Source organism: Babylonia areolata, chromosome 14, assembly GCF_041734735.1.
Source record: "Babylonia areolata isolate BAREFJ2019XMU chromosome 14, ASM4173473v1, whole genome shotgun sequence".
Classification (NCBI taxonomy): domain Eukaryota; kingdom Metazoa; phylum Mollusca; class Gastropoda; order Neogastropoda; family Buccinidae; genus Babylonia; species Babylonia areolata.
The window spans coordinates 12,581,515-12,599,655 of NC_134889.1; the positions used below are offsets into that span (position 1 = coordinate 12,581,515).

Sequence of the window (18,141 nt, forward strand, 5' to 3'; positions counted from 1 at the left end):
CAAACACTAGATCTGGGGGATGATGGAATCACTGCCACTCACTCTATGAGCAAGCCGGTTTGCAGCAGCCCATGATAGGTTTTCAGATCAATGTCTAGTTGTTGCTTCTTTTTCTGTTCGTCTTACAGTTCCACCTCTCTCTCAATAATTTCAAGGTTAATATTCTAAAGATCTGATCTGCTGTCATGAATACATGTTTTTACAAAGTACAATGCATCTAATAATACATCTTTGTTTTTGAACTCAGGAGCATGGCTTTAATTTCAATGAATAGCAACATCTTTTGTAAAAGTGTGGCTCTATATCCCTGAGTATTCTGTTGTTTTGTTAACGAACAGTCAGTGATTGAGATTCTAACTTCATCTTTGTTCGTGGGCTGCAACTCCCACGTTCACTTGTATGTATGAGAGTGGGCTTTTACGTGTATGACCGTTTTTACATGGGCAAGTAGGAAGCCATACTCTGTTTTCGGGGGTGTGCATGCTGGGTGTGTTCTTGTTTCCATATCTCACCAAACACTGACATGGATTACAGGATCTTTAATAAGTGCATTTGATCTTCTGCTTGCGTTTTCACACAAAGGGGATTCAGGCACTAGCAGGTCTGCACATATGTTGACCTCGGAGATTGGAAAAATCTCCACCCTTTACCTACCAGGCGTCGTTATCGAGGTTCGAACCCGGGACCCTCAGACTGAAAGAACAACACTTGAACCACTTGGCTATTGTGCCTGTCAGATTCTCACAAAAAAATGAGATTTCTAAAAGTGAACATACCCTCCCCAATGGGTCCACCCCTCTCACTGGGGTCTGTACTGTGATAACTCAGCACTTGGCAAACCATCTGGTCAACATTCTTCTCCTTTGTCATTACATTTCTTCTAACATACTGTATTTTCTCAACACATAATTGTTGACACTTCTGTTTGTGTAATAATTGAAAAAATATTAGCTATTCTGGAAAATCCACATGCAGTGTCACATAAAGCATATTGCACAGCTTTTTCTTGTTTAAAGTTGTGATGGTGGAAACTAACAGAGAACAAAGACGATGGCAGCATGATCAGACTACAATGTTGTAATTGTGCCTCAGAATTAAAATATAAATTTGAAATCAAATGAAAAATTAGAATGTAAGATAGATATATTTCATGGCAATAGATTCTCAAAGGAAAAAATGAATAATTTCATACAAAAAAAGATGTCTGACAAAAATATAGGAACATATAACAGATGCATTACTGTCTACATATAAAAATTCAGTCCAGTGGACCATGTGCACACAACCCTCTCTCTCAGTACCTGAAGGTGACCAGCAGAGGACTAGACACCTGGTCTCCATCATACACACTGACAGTGCTGTCATGGGTCCCGTTCGTTTCTGACAAAATGAACTTCACCTGTAAAAAACAAAGACACATTCCTGTGTTCATGATTATGGACTTTTCACCTCACTCAGGTTGACTTTAGGTGTCAACAAACGATAACAGATACACCTCCATTCACCTGGACTTCCCCAATGTAAGCAAGAAAGACAACAGAAAAAATGATGCAGAGAACAAAACTACAAGCAATGATGTGGTGATAACAGAGAAATGGCTTCATCTGTGGATTTTATACACGCTGTAAGTGTACAATCAAGTGACATCCACATCATAAATGGGTTTCTGACAGCATCAGGGGTACACACTGGCATCAGGCACAGTCTGGTAGAACTGAGAACGTCCTATCATTTTATTGCTCATGATGAGAAATGCTCCATAATGCTTTCATCAGCAAAGTCATAGTCCAATATGTTTCTTTTAAGCTCTGACACTGTGTAACAAACCTTTGTTTCAAATTAACCCCTAGGCTGCCTGTATGACGAGATAACTCGTCATGGCAAGCATGTATGCTTCGCTGCCACAATGACGAGATAACTCGTCATCGAAATATTCGGACTTTTCCCTGGTTTGCATTCACTTCGTTGACAAAAATAGTGGTAGCTTTAGCCTGGAGAATCTCTCTAGATTCTATTCATAGCTAGAAACCCCATCTACGTCATGAAGCAGTCCTTTATTTGAACGTTTTGGTTGGGTCACTGTCCAAGTGTTTGCCTGACTTCTCTCCTCGCTCGCTCAACAAAATGTCGGACTGACGCCGTGCTTAAGACATACGATCGTGACGAACTAAATCAACCAAGATTTCTTTCTTTAGCTGATGCTCAGAAAGAATTGAAGCGAAAATTCGAAGGAGAAGATAGTGATGAACATTTATAGGACGATCTGATAGAAAATAAAGGTAGCAATCAAGAGAGTGGCCAAGATGCGACTGTCAGTGAGTGATGCCAGCTGTACAGATGTTAGCAGTCGACAGATGACCGAATTAACAGCAGAGCGATATTCTTGGCACGCAGCCAACGCGGTCTGATGAGAACTGAATCAAGTGACCGTGTGAGAGGGGTGTGGAGACTGAGGGGGCGTGGCCTCACATCCATCTTATCACTTGGAGAAGTCACAATGTATTGTGTATCTATCTCTTAAAAAAAAATATATATATATATTGTGGTTGTTCTAGTATGATTTTGTGTTTGCAGATATCCATTTGTCCAGAAAATATGATGTTTTAGTGCAAATTACCTGACTAATGTTTGTAATGAACAAGTTGAAAATGTGACAAAAATCAAAACACTGATTTCAAAACAACAGCATGTCACTAAAAATATATAAAATGGGAAAACAGCATGTGTTTTGTATTCTTTATTCATTTACCTTTCAGAAAATATATACTTTTATGGGTCTTTCTCCAATAACAAAGAGCACAGAATTTTTTTGAAAATTTATACCTGTTTTTGGGGAAAAAACCCTGGCAAATAGATTTCATTTAAATTTTATTTTCCTGGCAGCGAAAGGGTTAATCCTCCTGAAATTACCAGTTCAATCAGAACATGGCGAGCATCATCATGCATGCAACCCTGAGGCAGTTTCAGCCAGTCTTAAAGCTTGATCAACCAGGACAGAATGTCTTCTGTGCGTGCGCTGGAGAAAAAAGTGTCTGGTTCTTGTTTTCTGCCCATGCATAGCAGGCCACATGTGGACCTCTCCTCGATTTTCCCAAAGAAAACATAAAAAGTTTCTGAGGATTAGAGATTTTTTGCTAGATTTTCTCATTTCAAAACCAGTGTTTGACAGAATGATCTACAGAACCTTTAAGAAAAAAACCTGGGAGGAGAGGGGAGTTGGGGGTGGGGGTGGGGGGTGGGGGCGGGATATCCAAATCAGTTTCGCACCTAAAGGAAGTATACAATACACCTGTCAAGCAGTCTCACACCTGAAGGAAGTATACAATACACCTGTCAAGCAGTCTCACACCTGAAGGAAGTATACAATACACCTGTCAAGCAGTATACACCTGTCAAGCAGTCTCACACCTGAAGGAGGTATACAATACACCTGTCAAGCAGTCTCACACCTGAAGGAAGTATACAATACACCTGTCAAGCTGTCAAGCAGTCTCACACCTGAAGGAAGTATACAATACACCTGTCAAGCAGTCTCACACCTGAAGGAAGTATACAATACACCTGTCAAGCAGTCTCACACCTGAAGGAGGTATACAATACACCTGTCAAGCAGTCTCACACCTGAAGGAGGTATACAATACACCTGTCAAGCAGTATACAATACATCTGTCAAGCAGTCTCACACCTGAAGGAAGTATACAATACATCTGTCAAGCAGTCTCACACCTAAAGGAAGTATACCATACACCTGTCAAGTAGTCTCACACCTGAAGGAAGTATACCATACAGCGCCAAGTGGTCTCACACCTGAAGGAAGTATACCATACACCTGTCAAGTAGTCTCACACCTGAAGGAAGTATACCATACAGCTGTCAAGTAGTCTCACACCTGAAGGAAGTATACCATACACCTGTCAAGTAGTCTCACACCTGAAGGAAGTATACCATACAGCGCCAAGTGGTCTCACACCTGAAGGAAGTATACCATACACCGTCAAGTAGTCTCACACCTGAAGGAAGTATACCATACACCTGTCAAGTAGTCTCACACCTGAAGGAAGTATACCATACAGCATCAAGTAGTCTCACCTAAATGAATCCCCAAAACTGCACTGTCATCATCTTCATTGATCATTTCCTTTTTTTTCTAATCCCAGTTTATATCCGGCATGAAAGATGTGAAGCTGGTGTTCAAATTGGTGAAAGACAAGTGTCAGTTTCCATAGAGGTAAGACAGATTATAACTGTACAGTTTCCACAGAGGTAAGACAGATTATAACTGTACAGTTTCCATAGAGGTAAGACAGATTATAACTGTACAGTTTCCATAGAGGTAAGACAGATTATAACTGTACAGTTTCCATAGAGGTAAGACAGATTATAACTGTACAGTTTCCACAGAGGTAAGACAGATTATAACTGTACAGTTTCCACAGAGGTAAGACAGATTATAACTGTACAGTTTCCATAGAGGTAAGACAGATTATAACTGTACAGTTTCCACAGAGGTAAGGCAGATTATAACTGTACATCTTGTTAAGATGTTTAAGTGCTGGACAGTCACTGTCTACATAAACAGTCACTTTTTGTGTCAAAGTTGTTTTTTTCAGCAGAGAATGGAAAATTAGAAGACATTACTTCTGCCACCCATGAAATGGACTATTTTGCTGCAGGAAAAATCATGTAATGATTTTTTATTTTGGAGCGGCTGTTTAGCTCCATAGTGATGGGTCAGAGGGGTGGGACAAGGGGTATATGGATACATTTTGAATATTTTGCGTTTATTTCTGGTTGTGGGTTCTCTTCACACCATACATAACGTCACACACACGCGCGTGCGCACACACACACACACACTCCAACCTCTCACCGTGGAATTGGCCAGTACTTCCAGCAGGTAATACTGACTGTCCATGTCTTTCCCAGAGGATGGGGCGATCTCAAAGTTCCCTGCATTGTACATGTGGCTGACTGAGTCTGAAACATACACCAGCATCATAGTTGACAAATACAAAACAAGATCGAAAGAAACTGAAGCATGCTATTCATAATATTCAATGACAGATAAAATGAATTAACAGAAGCTAATCAAATACTCATGAAAACAGATATTCTGTGTGTGTGTGTGTGTGGTGAAATTAGCCCTGAGAGAATGAGACACAGAGAGAGAGAGGATATGAGGATATGTATGGTGTGTGTGTGTGTGTGTGTGTGTGTGTGTGTGTGTGTGTGTGTGTGTGTGTGTGTTAGGATTAACTAGTTCAATGCCGGAGAATTATATATATATATATATATATATATATATATATATATATATATATATATATATATATAAGTGCTCTCCCCTTGCCAGGAATTTTTGAGGATTCAGGGGTAATAAATATTTTTAAAATTCTAGTACAAAAATTATGGGAGATAAAATGTTTTTGTGAAGGAAAACAAATACAGATTCTGAATCTGGGCTTTTTCCCCCCTAATTTGTTTGATTGTAGATAACTGTTCAGGCATTTAACCAGGAGAGTGCCTTTAAGATGTCAGCTGACGTCCTACAAAAAGTGTTGCCGTAGTGCCTATAAGACGTCCACTGATGTCCTGCATATGTTCCGATTTTTCCTTCACTGGGGTTTGGTTCAATTCACATAAACAGAATCTGAAGGGTTAGTTCTGAAAACTCTACGGAAGTACGGAACCACTCCCTGAAGGTGCCCTAGGCAAACACTGCGCTGGCTGCCTTGGCGTACAGCTGCTGGATGGCATAGATCAGCTTCTGTCCCATGTCGAACTTCATGGTGGCCCATAGTGCGTCATGCCAGACTCCGTCAAATGCCTTTTTGACATCTACAGTCTATTAACTCTGGTGCAGAGACTTCAAATAAATCCTGAGATACCCCCTACACCTAGATTTAACCAAACAAATCCCATCCCAATTTCATAAATCTTACCTCTTACTTTTATTACCCAACTGTGACCGTCTCCCACGAAATGACAGATAACTTGCGCTGCATTCAATAGCGCTACAGTGCTGAGGGTCCATCTGGGGTAAATCGAGGTTTTTGCACCAGTGCATAGTTCAACCTCTAAATTAACATATCTCGCTGTTTTTGCCAAATTCAAACTATAAATTTGAAAATTTAGTTAATTCCGCACCTATGTGCTGATATTGCGGAGCAATTATAAAAAATAAAAAAACCCAGCATATTTTGCATTAATATCTATATGATATCTTAATGGAATACATTAACATAAAAGAAAAAGGAATACTAAAAATAAGCATATAGGTAAATACATAAAAACATAATAAAGTGGAAATGGAAGATACTTATAGGGCAAATCACTGAAATAAAGAATGAACAAAAATGGGCCACACTCAGCAAACCCCTGCACACCCACCCACACTGGCATATTTAAAGTACAACAAATAAAAATAAATCTAAAAAATCCACAAGTTTATTTCAATTCTTAACAAAACAAAAATTAGATGTGCACCATTCTAATTTTAATGTAAGAGAAATGAAAACAAAAGAAGCTTTGTTTATTGAGAGATCAAGAGGAAAAAACTCTTTTCCACCCCAAAACCATTCAAAATTACATTAACCCTATCACTGCCAGGGAAATAAGATTTATGTGAAATCTATTTGCCAGGGTTTTTTTCCACACAAAAATGGGTATGTATTTTCAAAAAATTATGTGCTCTTTGTTATTGGAGAAAAACCCATAAAAGTATATATTTGCAGAAAGTTAAATGAATTAAGAATACAAAACACATGATGTTTTCCCATTTTATATATTTTCCGTGACATGCTGTTGTTTTGAAATCAGTGTTTTGTTTTTTGTCACATTTTCAACTTGTTCATTACAAACATTAGTCAGGTAAACTGCACTAAAATATCATAAATATCATATTTTCTGGACAAATGGATAATACTTGCACACACAAATTATACTAGAACAACCACACACACACACAAACAGTGACAGATACACAATGCATTGTGACCTCTCCAAGTGATAATATGGATGTGGGGCCACGCCCCCTCGGTCTCCACCCCCCTCCTCTTCACCCCTCTCACACAGGCCATTCATCCAGTTCTCATCAGATCATGTTGGCTGAGAGCCAAGAAAATCACTCACACTGTGTCCTGCTAAAAATTTGGTCACTTTCTGCTACAGCTGTAAAGTTAGCATCACTCACTGGTAGTCATAACTTGGCCAGTCTCTTGATTGCTCCCTTTATTTTCTATCAAATCATCCTGCAAAAGTTCATCACTGCCTTCTCCTTCAAATTTACACTTCAATTCTTTCTTAGCATCAGCTAAAGAAAGCAATCTTGGCTGATTTAGTTCTCCATGGTGGCATGTCTTGAGCACGGCGTCGAGAGGAGCCAGGCAAACACTGGGACAGTAATCCAACCAAAACATTCAAATAAAGGACTGCCTCATCACGTAGATGGGGTTTCTAGCTATGAATCGAGACTAGAAAGATTCCCCGAGCAACAGCTACCAGTATTTTTGTCAAAGAACTCAATGCAAACCAGGGAAAAGTCAGAATATTTCGATGACAAGTTATCTCGTCATATAGGCAGCCTAGAGGTTAATATTATCAAGTGTAAATATCATTGCCCAAAGCATGTACAGACCCCAGTTTGATAACTTGCCTAACTTTCAAATGCATACAGCTAAAACAACCCCCTGATACTGGGGAATAATCTCAAGAGTCAGTTGCAAAACTTAAAAGCTGTTTTTCTCAAAATGGCTGCTGCACTACCAACACACTTTGAACTATCATAACTTCTACATTTTTTAACCCATGAACATGTTTTATACATCACTGGAAAGGTCTTTCTGTCTTCTTTCCAATGGTATGTATATATATCCATATTTTGTAGAAGCTGGTCACAATTTATCTCACCCCTCATATATATATATAACATATCATAAGCTTTCTTGAGTAATCTTAATTCATCTAATTGTATTATGATCAGCCAGTACTCTGCACATCACAACAGAGTAAAATTTATTGGGTATCAATTAGTTTCGCCGTATGTCTAATCATGTGGGGTTTTATAACTACTTAAAAAAATTCTTCTGGACATACAATGCAGCATTATCCATAACCCGTATGTCTGCATTATATAGAACAATAGGGTGAATTTGAGAGTCAAATAATCTAATGAATACTTCAAAAGATTGATTACCTTAACTAGATAACTTTTGCATTTTCACAATGGAGCCAGCTTTTGCCCTCCTTGCAAGATCTTCACAAGGGACAGTAAAACTCAGTTGTTGAAAAATAAAGATCTAAATATTTTAAAATATTCATAACAGGCATAGCTACTTCTTAGTAAACCCAATGCTTTCTAGCTCCCAAATACCCATCCTTTCTAAACAGAATGATATCACTCTTGGACATATTCATTTTTGACTGCAGGGAAGCAGATGCACAACACAGACTATTTAGTTTTGCATGAAGAGGAATTACTGTCTCAGACATTAAAACATCATTATCTGCCAAAACAAGTTTAATAGAAATTAGTTTTTGTACAAAGGCCATTAAAGAAAACAGAACAAATGGCCTTTGAATCCAGCTTGTTTTACTTGTTATGAGTGTTTTCAGCAAACAAGGCTGTGCAACTGTGGATCAAGGATCCAACAACCTCTGGTTTCCCCTTCTTCCCCAGTGTAACTGCCCTGCCCTTTTCCCCATCCTTTTCCTTACCTCACTGCTTTCACCCCTTTCACACACACACACACACACACACACACGGGAACACACACATACACAAAACAATAAAAGGAAAATTAATGAAGACACTAACTAGAACAACCCAAGAAAGAGGGTGTATGACCTGAAAGACTGCCAAACATTTTATCCAGAAATCTTCCTGCTCACACACTGGAAACATTGTTCACCTTTTCTTCTGGTCCTGGGAGCTGTTCTCACCATTTTCAGGCCAGTCATTTCATATTGGTGAGTCAAACAATGGTCATTAAAAAAAATCAACTTCCTCACCTAATCAATGTCACCCATTCTTTCAAATATTTTCTTGCACACACACACACACACATGCGCGCGTGCACGCGCACATGAACACACACACACACCCAAAATGTGCATGCAAAAACAAAGTTATTCTCTGTTCCACAATGATACCCATGACTTGTCTCCATTCTGCACCCCCCTCCACTCACCCAGTGCCTTCACACTGATGTTGAGACTGCGACCCCCCCTCCTCAAACCCAGCACCAGCCGCACAAGGACCTGGCTGTGTCCGCTCAACACCAAGTACCCTGTGGGACACACACTGTTACCTGCACATTCTCTACAGTCACAATAAACAAAGAAGGAAAAAAAAAAGAAATGATAAAAAATCAAACAAAAAACCAACAAAAATTGGTAAGATTCTGTAGAACATGGCTGATATGCTACCAGTCAAGTCATTTTGAAAAAAAACAAATCAGTTCTTCTCTGCAAGTAACTTTCAAACATTTAAAAAAATTAGGTATTTCATTTCTGTAATTATTTGTCAGCTGTTAAGTGAAAGCTCAAGTAAAACTGTTAACAAACAGACTTTTCTTGGCATACACTGGTAAAAATTCTTCATTTCCCAAGCAGCTCTCTCTTCTTTCATCTATGTGTCTCCCCCTTTCCATATGAGAAGTGTCCCCAAAAGACCTTGCCAGAGCCACCCAACCTCACAGGTCAAAATGATGATGATGATGATGATGTGGTTACCTACCAGTATATAGTGCCAATCCCCAATCTGAGACCACGCTCTAAGCGCTTTACAAACACAGGGTCATTTGCTCAACAGGCTGCCTACCTGGGTAGAGCCAAATGACAACTGCCAGTGGGTGCTCATCATTTGTTTCCTGTGTCACTGAATCAGGTTTCAGTCATGTACACATACACACTCAGACAGACATTTAACATTTTATGTGTATGACTGTTTTGTTTATTTATTTCACCATGTAGGCAGCTATACTCTGTTTTCCGGGTATGTTCTTGTTTCCATAACCCACCAAATGCTGACATGGATCACAGAATCTTTAACATGCGTAACTGATCTTCTGCATGCATATACACAAGAAGGGGGTTCAAGCACATGCAGGTCTGCACATATACTGACCTGGGAGATTGGAAAAATCCCCACCCTTTACCCACCAGGCGCAGTTTCCGAGATTCAAGCCCAAGGCCCTCAAATTAAAAGTCCAATGCTTTAACCACTGAGCTATTGCCCCACCTGATGTGTCAGCTGTGAATGCAGCCAGCGTGTTGCCTTCTGCCAGGGATGCCCCGTCTACCACCTCCACACTGTCACCCCCACCCTGCAGCTGTAGCCCGGTGATGTTCAGCCACACTGACTTCCCCTTGGTGGCACTCAGTGTCACACGGCAGTCATAGGGCAGGGGCTGCGATGCTGGAACTGTCAGGCTGATGGTGCTGAGGCTCGAACCAACCTCCTGGACTTGTCCACACACTGCCATGGAAGGCGAGATTAGGTGATGGATGAAGCAGAGGTCTGAGATTAGGTGATGGATGAAGCAGAGGTCTGAGATTAGGTGATGGATGAAGCAGAGGTCTGAGATTAGGGGATGGATGAAGCAGAGGTCTGAGATTAGGTGATGGATGAAGCAGAGGTCTGAGATTAGGTGATGGATGAAGCAGAGGTCTGAGATTAGGTGATGGATGAAGCAGAGGACTGAGATTAGGTGATGGATGAAGCAGAGGTCTGAGAGGTAGGACAGTTTCATGTGTGGTGGTCAGTGTGACTTCAATGGAGCCCTGTCAGAATGAAATGCAGGGAAACACAGACACTCCATTCACAATGTCCAGTAAACTCTCAGGTTCCCACATCAAAGGTTCTCTTCCCAAACACCTCTATCCAATCTTGGGCTATTCACTACTATTATGACTACATGATCTTGCATAATCATTCCAGTCAAGGTGAAAGCTGAATATTGTTGGTGGTTTCCCTCTTTCACCATGATATGCAAAGTTCAAAGTGATTTGGAAGTGAATAATAAAACATGGATATCCTGCTTGCTGTTCATGTTGATTTCCATTGGCTAGAGTATTCCTTTGCATTGTAGAATTAATTATAATGAACATGCTGATCATCATCTGAAGCACAGAGCAACAGATATTTTAAATGCAACTCAACTTACTAGTAATTTGTTGTCAACAGAAATGTGCAAGATGGTTGAAAAAGACATACTTGTCTCTTTTCAAAATTTCTAAAACACATTATTTTTGTTGAATACATGAGTGTCAAGTAGTTGAACCGTAAAAACTTTCGCTTTCAGACTTTCTTTTTAAAAAATTTTTTATTCTTCACCTTCAAAGTAAATGTATTCTATGTAATTTGCAGTCAGAACTTATCCACTGAATATTTCGCTTCATTGTTGCAAATGATTTTTGAAGCAGCTATCATTAACTGTTCATTGCCAATACCAAATTTGGCTTAAACTTAGGTAAAAAAAAATCATCACAGTCATACCAACAATATGTTGTAAGTCTCCCAAATACAGCTGTATTTCTGGATCATTAATGGTTTATTTTGTTGAGGCTTTTTCTGGATTCTGAAACTTCTACTTATCCTGTCCCAGTTGCCAGAATGTAGGCCATGTTTGGGAAGACGGTATAGCATTGTTTTTCTTGTTCTCCATTTCAAGAAAAGACATATAAATTCTGGACAGAACACATACAGTGACACTAACTACACCATTGACATGTTTACTGCATATGAATATTCTAAAGTGGATACTGAATCAACTAGAATGAACATGAAAGAAAAATTGTCAGAGGTGGCGTAGCGTTGGGAATTAGACAACCTATTTCTGAACAGAACATCCGTGGTTCGATCCCCCTAACAGGCACTTTTTTGTTTTTTGTCTTTTATTCGCCAAGGACCCAATTCAACCCTTTTTTTTAATAGGAGGAGTTTGTATTATACTCCATGTTTGGTGATACATATACTTACACACAACGGAATGATTCAGCACTTGTAGCTTTTAGAGGCGTTTCATTGGCTAAGAGTGGACTGAGCAAGACTTTTCACTGTTAGCTGCGTGAAATCTGGCCAAGCAGAGCAAACCAATAGGCCTAGTTTGCATCAGTTTGACATGGTACAGTATATGACACCAAAATCTTTTTTTTCTTTCATGATTCCTTTATTGGATACAGCGTGTGTCACAAGTGAGTCTTGATGGACTTGCCTCTCTTGTTGATTTCTGAATTTTATCTTCTGAAACTGGGCAATGATTTTTAGCATTGTCCAGTAATGTGTTTATATATATCTCTCTCCCCCACACCCCCTTCTTCTCTCTCTCTTCACTTGTTTACACACTATTGTTTGCTTCAGTTCTCTTCCTTCCTCCGGAACGTAAAAAACCCTACAGATCTACTGGAATTATTTTGTGATAATAAACTGAAACAAAAATCATCACAATGGATGAACGACTATATACTGATCCTGATCTCTTCCACACCTGACACTGCTGAGTGTCCACCACAAGCGGCAAACACCACTGGTGTAGGAATTAGTTTCTTTCATTTTATGTGATTATTGCATAACCCAGTCAGTTCTCAACTTTTATCTATGAAATTGTCCACTCTATAATCCAAAGCAGTTGATATATGGGTGACATAGCACTGAAAACAACAAACAAGAATTCTCTCCAAAATGTCCAAACTGCTTTTTTGTCTGGAACATACCTCAGTTCATAAGCAACATCACTATTTTTTTTCACACTTCATTCTAAGTGTACATCTCTATTTTTTTTTCACACTTCATTCTAAGAGTGAAACTAATCAGGGCAGCCTGTTTGTTGACCATAATCACCTCACATACCACCTAATAAAAAACATTCATGTATACATTGTCAGAATCAACAACTGCTAACACAAAGGAAATGAAGAAACACAAAACAAGCCAGCAGAAAGAAGAGGAACAAGGGCAAGGCAGGGTGGGTGTCAGAGGGAGACACAACAAAGACACAACAAAAAGAACAGTACAATAGTTCACCACCAACAGACCACACGGTCAGACAGAAGACAAACCTGAGGAGGCAGTGATGGCAGTGACAGCCGCCAAAAACGTCTGCCTTGTCCCAGACTTTGGCACTGTGAGATTCATGTGGATTGGGCCACTACTGTACATATCAGGCGGTACCTGTGTTCCTGTCAACAACAACGTACATATCACGTGGTACCTGTCTTCCTGTCAATAACAATGTAATTATCACGTGGTACCTGTCTTCCTGTCAACAACAATGTACATATTATGTGGTACCTGTGTTCCTGTCAACAACAATGTACATATCACATGGTACCTGTGTTCCTGTCAACAACAGCGTACATATCACATGGTACCTGTGTTCCTGTCAACAACAATGTACATATCACATGGTACCTGTGTTCCTGTCAACAACAACGTACATATCACATGGTACCTGTGTTCCTGTCAACAACAATGTACATATTATGTGGTACCTGTGTTCCTGTCAACAACAATGTAATATCATGTGGTACCTGTGTTCTGTCAACAACAACGTACATATCACGTGGTACCTGTGTTCCTGTCAACAACAATGTACATATTATGTGGTACCTGTGTTCCTGTCAACAACAATGTACATATTATGTGGTACCTGTCTCCCTGTCAACAACAATGTACATATCACTTGGTACCTATGTTCCTGTCAACAACAATGTACATATCACATGGTACCTGTATTCCTGCCTACAACAATGTACATATCACATGGTACCTGTGTTCCTGTCAACACTGTCAACAACAATGTACATATCACATGGTACCTGTGTTCCTGCCTACAACAATGTACATATCACATGGTACCTGTCTTCCTCCCTACAACAATGTACATATCACATGGTACCTGTGTTCCTGTCAACAACAATGTACATATCACATGGTACCTGTGTTCCTGCCTACAACAATGTACATATCACATGGTACCTGTCTTCCTGTCAACAACAACGTACATATTATGTGGTACCTGTGCTCCTGCCAACAACAATGTACATATCATGTAGTACCTGTGTTCCTGTCAACAACAATGTACATATCACGTGGTACCTGTGTTCCTGTCAACAATAATGTACATATTATGTGGTACCTGTGTTCCTGTCAACAACAATGTAATATCATGTGGTACCTGTGTTCCTGTCAACAACAATGTACATATCACGTGGTACCTGTGTTCCTGTCAACAACAATGTACATATTATGTGGTACCTGTGTTCCTGTCAACAACAATGTACATATCATGTGGTACCTGTGTTCCTGTCAACAACAATGTACATATTATGTGGTACCTGTGTTCCTGCCTACAACAATGTACAGGTATTGAAACATTTGTTTACTACTTCTCAGCATAGACAAATGTTATAGATCTGTACAATTCTCAGAATAGACAAATGTTATAGATCTGTACTATTCTCAGAATAGACAAATGTTATAGATCTGTACTATTCTGTCAGCTCCATGTCTTTACAGACAGCTCATTGACAATATCTGGCTCAATGTCAGTTTCTTCAAGTTTGTTTTTATTTTTTAACTCTCTCCATACGAACGGTGAAAGAGACGACGTTAACAGCGTTTCACCCCAATTATCATCATCAAAATATTGCAAGCAGAAGGCTCTTACACTGAAGAGGTGAATATTGACAAAGAATACCACAATTCTGACGACGGAAGCTAAAGGTTGGGTCATTCAGACACCCACTGGACATCCGAGGGGTCTGTGTAGAGCAGAAGAGAGGACTGGCCGTACTGAGTGAGTTAAGTACACAGTTAGTTCTAAACCACAAAACTATGTCTTGGTTAGTTCTAAACCACTAAACTATGTCTTGGTTAGTTCTAAACCATTAAACTATGTCTTAACTTGATGTATACATTTCACAACAATGTTCTGCTTAGTATATTTCTTCCATTTGAACAAAAGAAACCCCTCTCCTCTTGGTGTAAATAGAGTTCCGAAACCTCTGGGAACTGCTTCTTGCATGTCTCTTGATGTTTCTGTGCAGCCAGCAGCCAGGGGCAGCAAGGCTGTGTCCTCCCAGGGCCACATGGCAGTCACTTGGATGTTACACACACTGCCCTCCCCTGGGAAGATCCTCCAGAGAAGCTCAGCACCCACAGATGTTTACATTGTGTTTCCCCTTCTAGTGCTAGAGGATGTTATTTACAGGGTAATTAACAAATAATGAGGCCAGGAGATGAAATGATTAACAAATAGTAAAGAGTGGTAACTCTCTCCATTCACAAGGCACACAACTTCAAGTCAGTGCTACTTACGCTACCGATTCAGCTAGAACACAGGTAAATAAAAGGTAGACTGGAACAAGCGCCAGGCCTGTCCTAAAACCGATCATCTGACATGTGCATAGAGCAGCAAAGACAAGAAATGTGCAAACAAAAATTAGCTTTTATTCAAGACTGGCACAGCCTCTTTAATCATGAACAAGCCACACAGAACACATGGACAATACAGAACAAACACATGGTTTCCTCCGTGGTTTTTCAACTGGAAATTAACAAATAATGAGGCCAGGAGATGATTAACAAATAGTAGGGTTTGTTCCAATGTCCCTTTAATTTACCTGTGTGCTAGCTGAATCGGTAGCGTAAGCAGCACTGACTTGAAGTTGTGTACCTTGTGAATGGAGAGAGTTACCACTCTTTACTATTTGTTAATTATTTACATGGTGTTTCCCCTTTTAGTGCTAGAGGAGGTTATTCACATGGTGTTTCCCCTTCTAGGACTAGAGGACGTTATTTACATGGTGTTTCCCCTTCAAGTGCTAGAGGAGGTTATTCATATGGTGTTTCCCCTTCTAGGACTAGAGGACGTTATTTACATGGTGTTTCCCCTTCTAGTGCTAGAGGAGGTTATTTACATGGTGTTTCCCCTTTTAGTGCTAGAGGAGGTTATTCATATGGTGTTTCCCCTTCTAGGACTAGAGGACGTTATTTACATGGTGTTTCCCCTTCAAGTGCTAGAGGAGGTTATTCATATGGTGTTTCCCCTTCTAGGACTAGAGGACGTTATTTACATGGTGTTTCCCCTTCAAGTGCTAGAGGATGTTATTTACATGGTGTTTCCCCTTCTAGTGCTAGAGGAGGTTATTTACATGGTGTTTCCCCTTCAAGTGCTAGAGGAAGTTGTTTACATGGTGTTCCCCCTTCAAGTGCTAGAGGAAGTCGTTTACATAGTGTTTCCCCTTCAAGTGCTAGAGGAAGTCGTTTACACTGTGTTTCCCCTTCAAGTGCTAGAGGACGTTGTTTACATGGTGTTTCCCCTTCTAGTGCTAGAGGAAGTCGTTTACACTGTGTTTCCCCTTCAAGTGCTAGAGGAAGTCGTTTACATGGTGTTCCCGCTTCAAGTGCTAGAGGAAGTCGTTTACACGGTGTCCCCCCTTCAAGTGCTAGAGGACGTTGTTTACATGGTGTTTCCCCTTCTAGTGCTAGAGGAAGTCGTTTACACTGTGTTCCCCCTTCAAGTGCTAGAGGAGGTTATTTACATAGTGTTCCCCTTCAAGTGCTAGAGGAAGTTGTTTACACTGTGTTTCCCCTTCAAGTGCTAGAGGAAGTTGTTTACACTGTGTTCCCCCTTCAAGTGCTAGAGGAAGTTGTTTACACTGTGCTCCCCCTTCAAGTGCTAGAGGAGGTTATTTACATGCTATTTTCCCCTTCAAGTGCTAGAGGAAGTTGTTTCCACTGGATGCTGCCTTATGCCTGTCTTGTTCTTCTCACTAAACAGCACTCCAAACAGTATTCACTTGACATGTTGTCATTTTAATGAAAGGTTAACCATCATTTTAATTCCATATTATGATCATCATCATTATTATCACCATGTACTATAATTATTCTCTCTAATAATTTTCTCCATATTCGTTCTCATTCTATATTGCTCTGTCTGTCTGTCTGTCTCTCTCTCAAACACACACATACACACACAAACACATACCATTCACTATGTGGTAGGGGGATGGTGAGGTGACATTGAGCGTGGCATTCTGCAGTGACACCTGTATGAAAGACAGGGCTAACTTGGTGTTGGAGCTACCCACATGATCCACCATGTAAGTGCAGTTGAAGTCCTTTTGGTTTGGCCGGTACACAGGTGACTGTACCATACTGTTGCTGTTGACTGTCTGCTGGATGTTGCAACCTGGATCACAGTAATCAGTACTCATGGAAGCACACACACTAACTAATGAACCGGTGAATGTTACATTATATAATTGTGTAAAATTTTTAATCCTCAGGAAAATGTCAACTGGGTTTTCTGTGTGGAAAGGAGTGTTGTCCAGGGGACAGTGTGTGTGCAGAAACTGTAGAGGGGAGGCAGGGTGCAGGGAGGTGTGTGAATGTCCACAACTTTAAAGTGCCTGTTATTGTGGGACTCATCAACTTATACAACATGAACAATGCAGCAGCAAAAGTTGTTCTTGGGAAGTCTCTTTTGGGCTATTCTTAAAAAATGTGAATAACACATTTTGAGGGAATTCCTTTTTGAAAGGAAAGAACATTCACTACATGGGGGAAATTTCTCAGCATTCACTAGGTGGCATCCTGCATGTGTTGAATTTAAGCAAGTGCTACTTTACTTAATGTAAGAGACTCAGCAGCAGTGCAGGAATGTCTGGTATGCAGACAAATGGTGACCTAACACCTGTGGACAGACAGCTTTAAGAGTGGCACAGAGCCAGCAGGGGTATAGTGGTGTCTGGGGGTTCAGGAGGAGTGGCACAGAGCCAGCAGGGGTATAGTGGTGTCTGGGGATTCAGGGGGGGGGGGGGAGTGGCACAGAGCCAGCAGGGGTATAGTGGTGTCTGGGGGTTCAGGAGGAGTGGCACAGAGCCAGCAGGGGTATAGTGGTGTATGGGGGTTCAGGGGGGGTGGGGGGGGAGTGGCACAGAGCCAGCAGGGGTATAGTGGTGTCTGGGGGTTCAGGAGGAGTGGCACAGAGCCAGCAGGGTTCAGGGGGAGTGGCACAGAGCCAGAGGGGTATAGTGGTGTATGGGGGTTCAGGGGGGGTGGGGGGGGGAGTGGCACAGAGCCAGCAGGGTTCAGGGGGAGTGGCACAGAGCCAGCAGGGGCATAGTGGTGTC

The 18,141-nt window shown here is 40.7% G+C and overlaps 1 protein-coding gene across 3 annotated transcripts in view; it reads right to left on the minus strand.

Moving 5' to 3' along the window:
• LOC143289822 (uncharacterized) overlaps window positions 1-18,141 on the minus strand; it is a 78,465-nt gene that overhangs the window by 32,385 nt on the left and 27,939 nt on the right. For all 3 annotated transcript variants that reach the window (XM_076598993.1, XM_076598994.1, XM_076598996.1), the window contains exons 6-11: window positions 16,995-17,198; window positions 13,060-13,179; window positions 10,241-10,477; window positions 9,189-9,287; window positions 4,871-4,977; window positions 1,302-1,399 (exon numbers count right to left, since the gene is read on the minus strand). In XM_076598993.1, coding sequence (XP_076455108.1) covers window positions 1,302-1,399; window positions 4,871-4,977; window positions 9,189-9,287; window positions 10,241-10,477; window positions 13,060-13,179; window positions 16,995-17,198 — 865 coding nt within the window. The remainder of the gene's footprint in view (window positions 1-1,301; window positions 1,400-4,870; window positions 4,978-9,188; window positions 9,288-10,240; window positions 10,478-13,059; window positions 13,180-16,994; window positions 17,199-18,141) is intronic.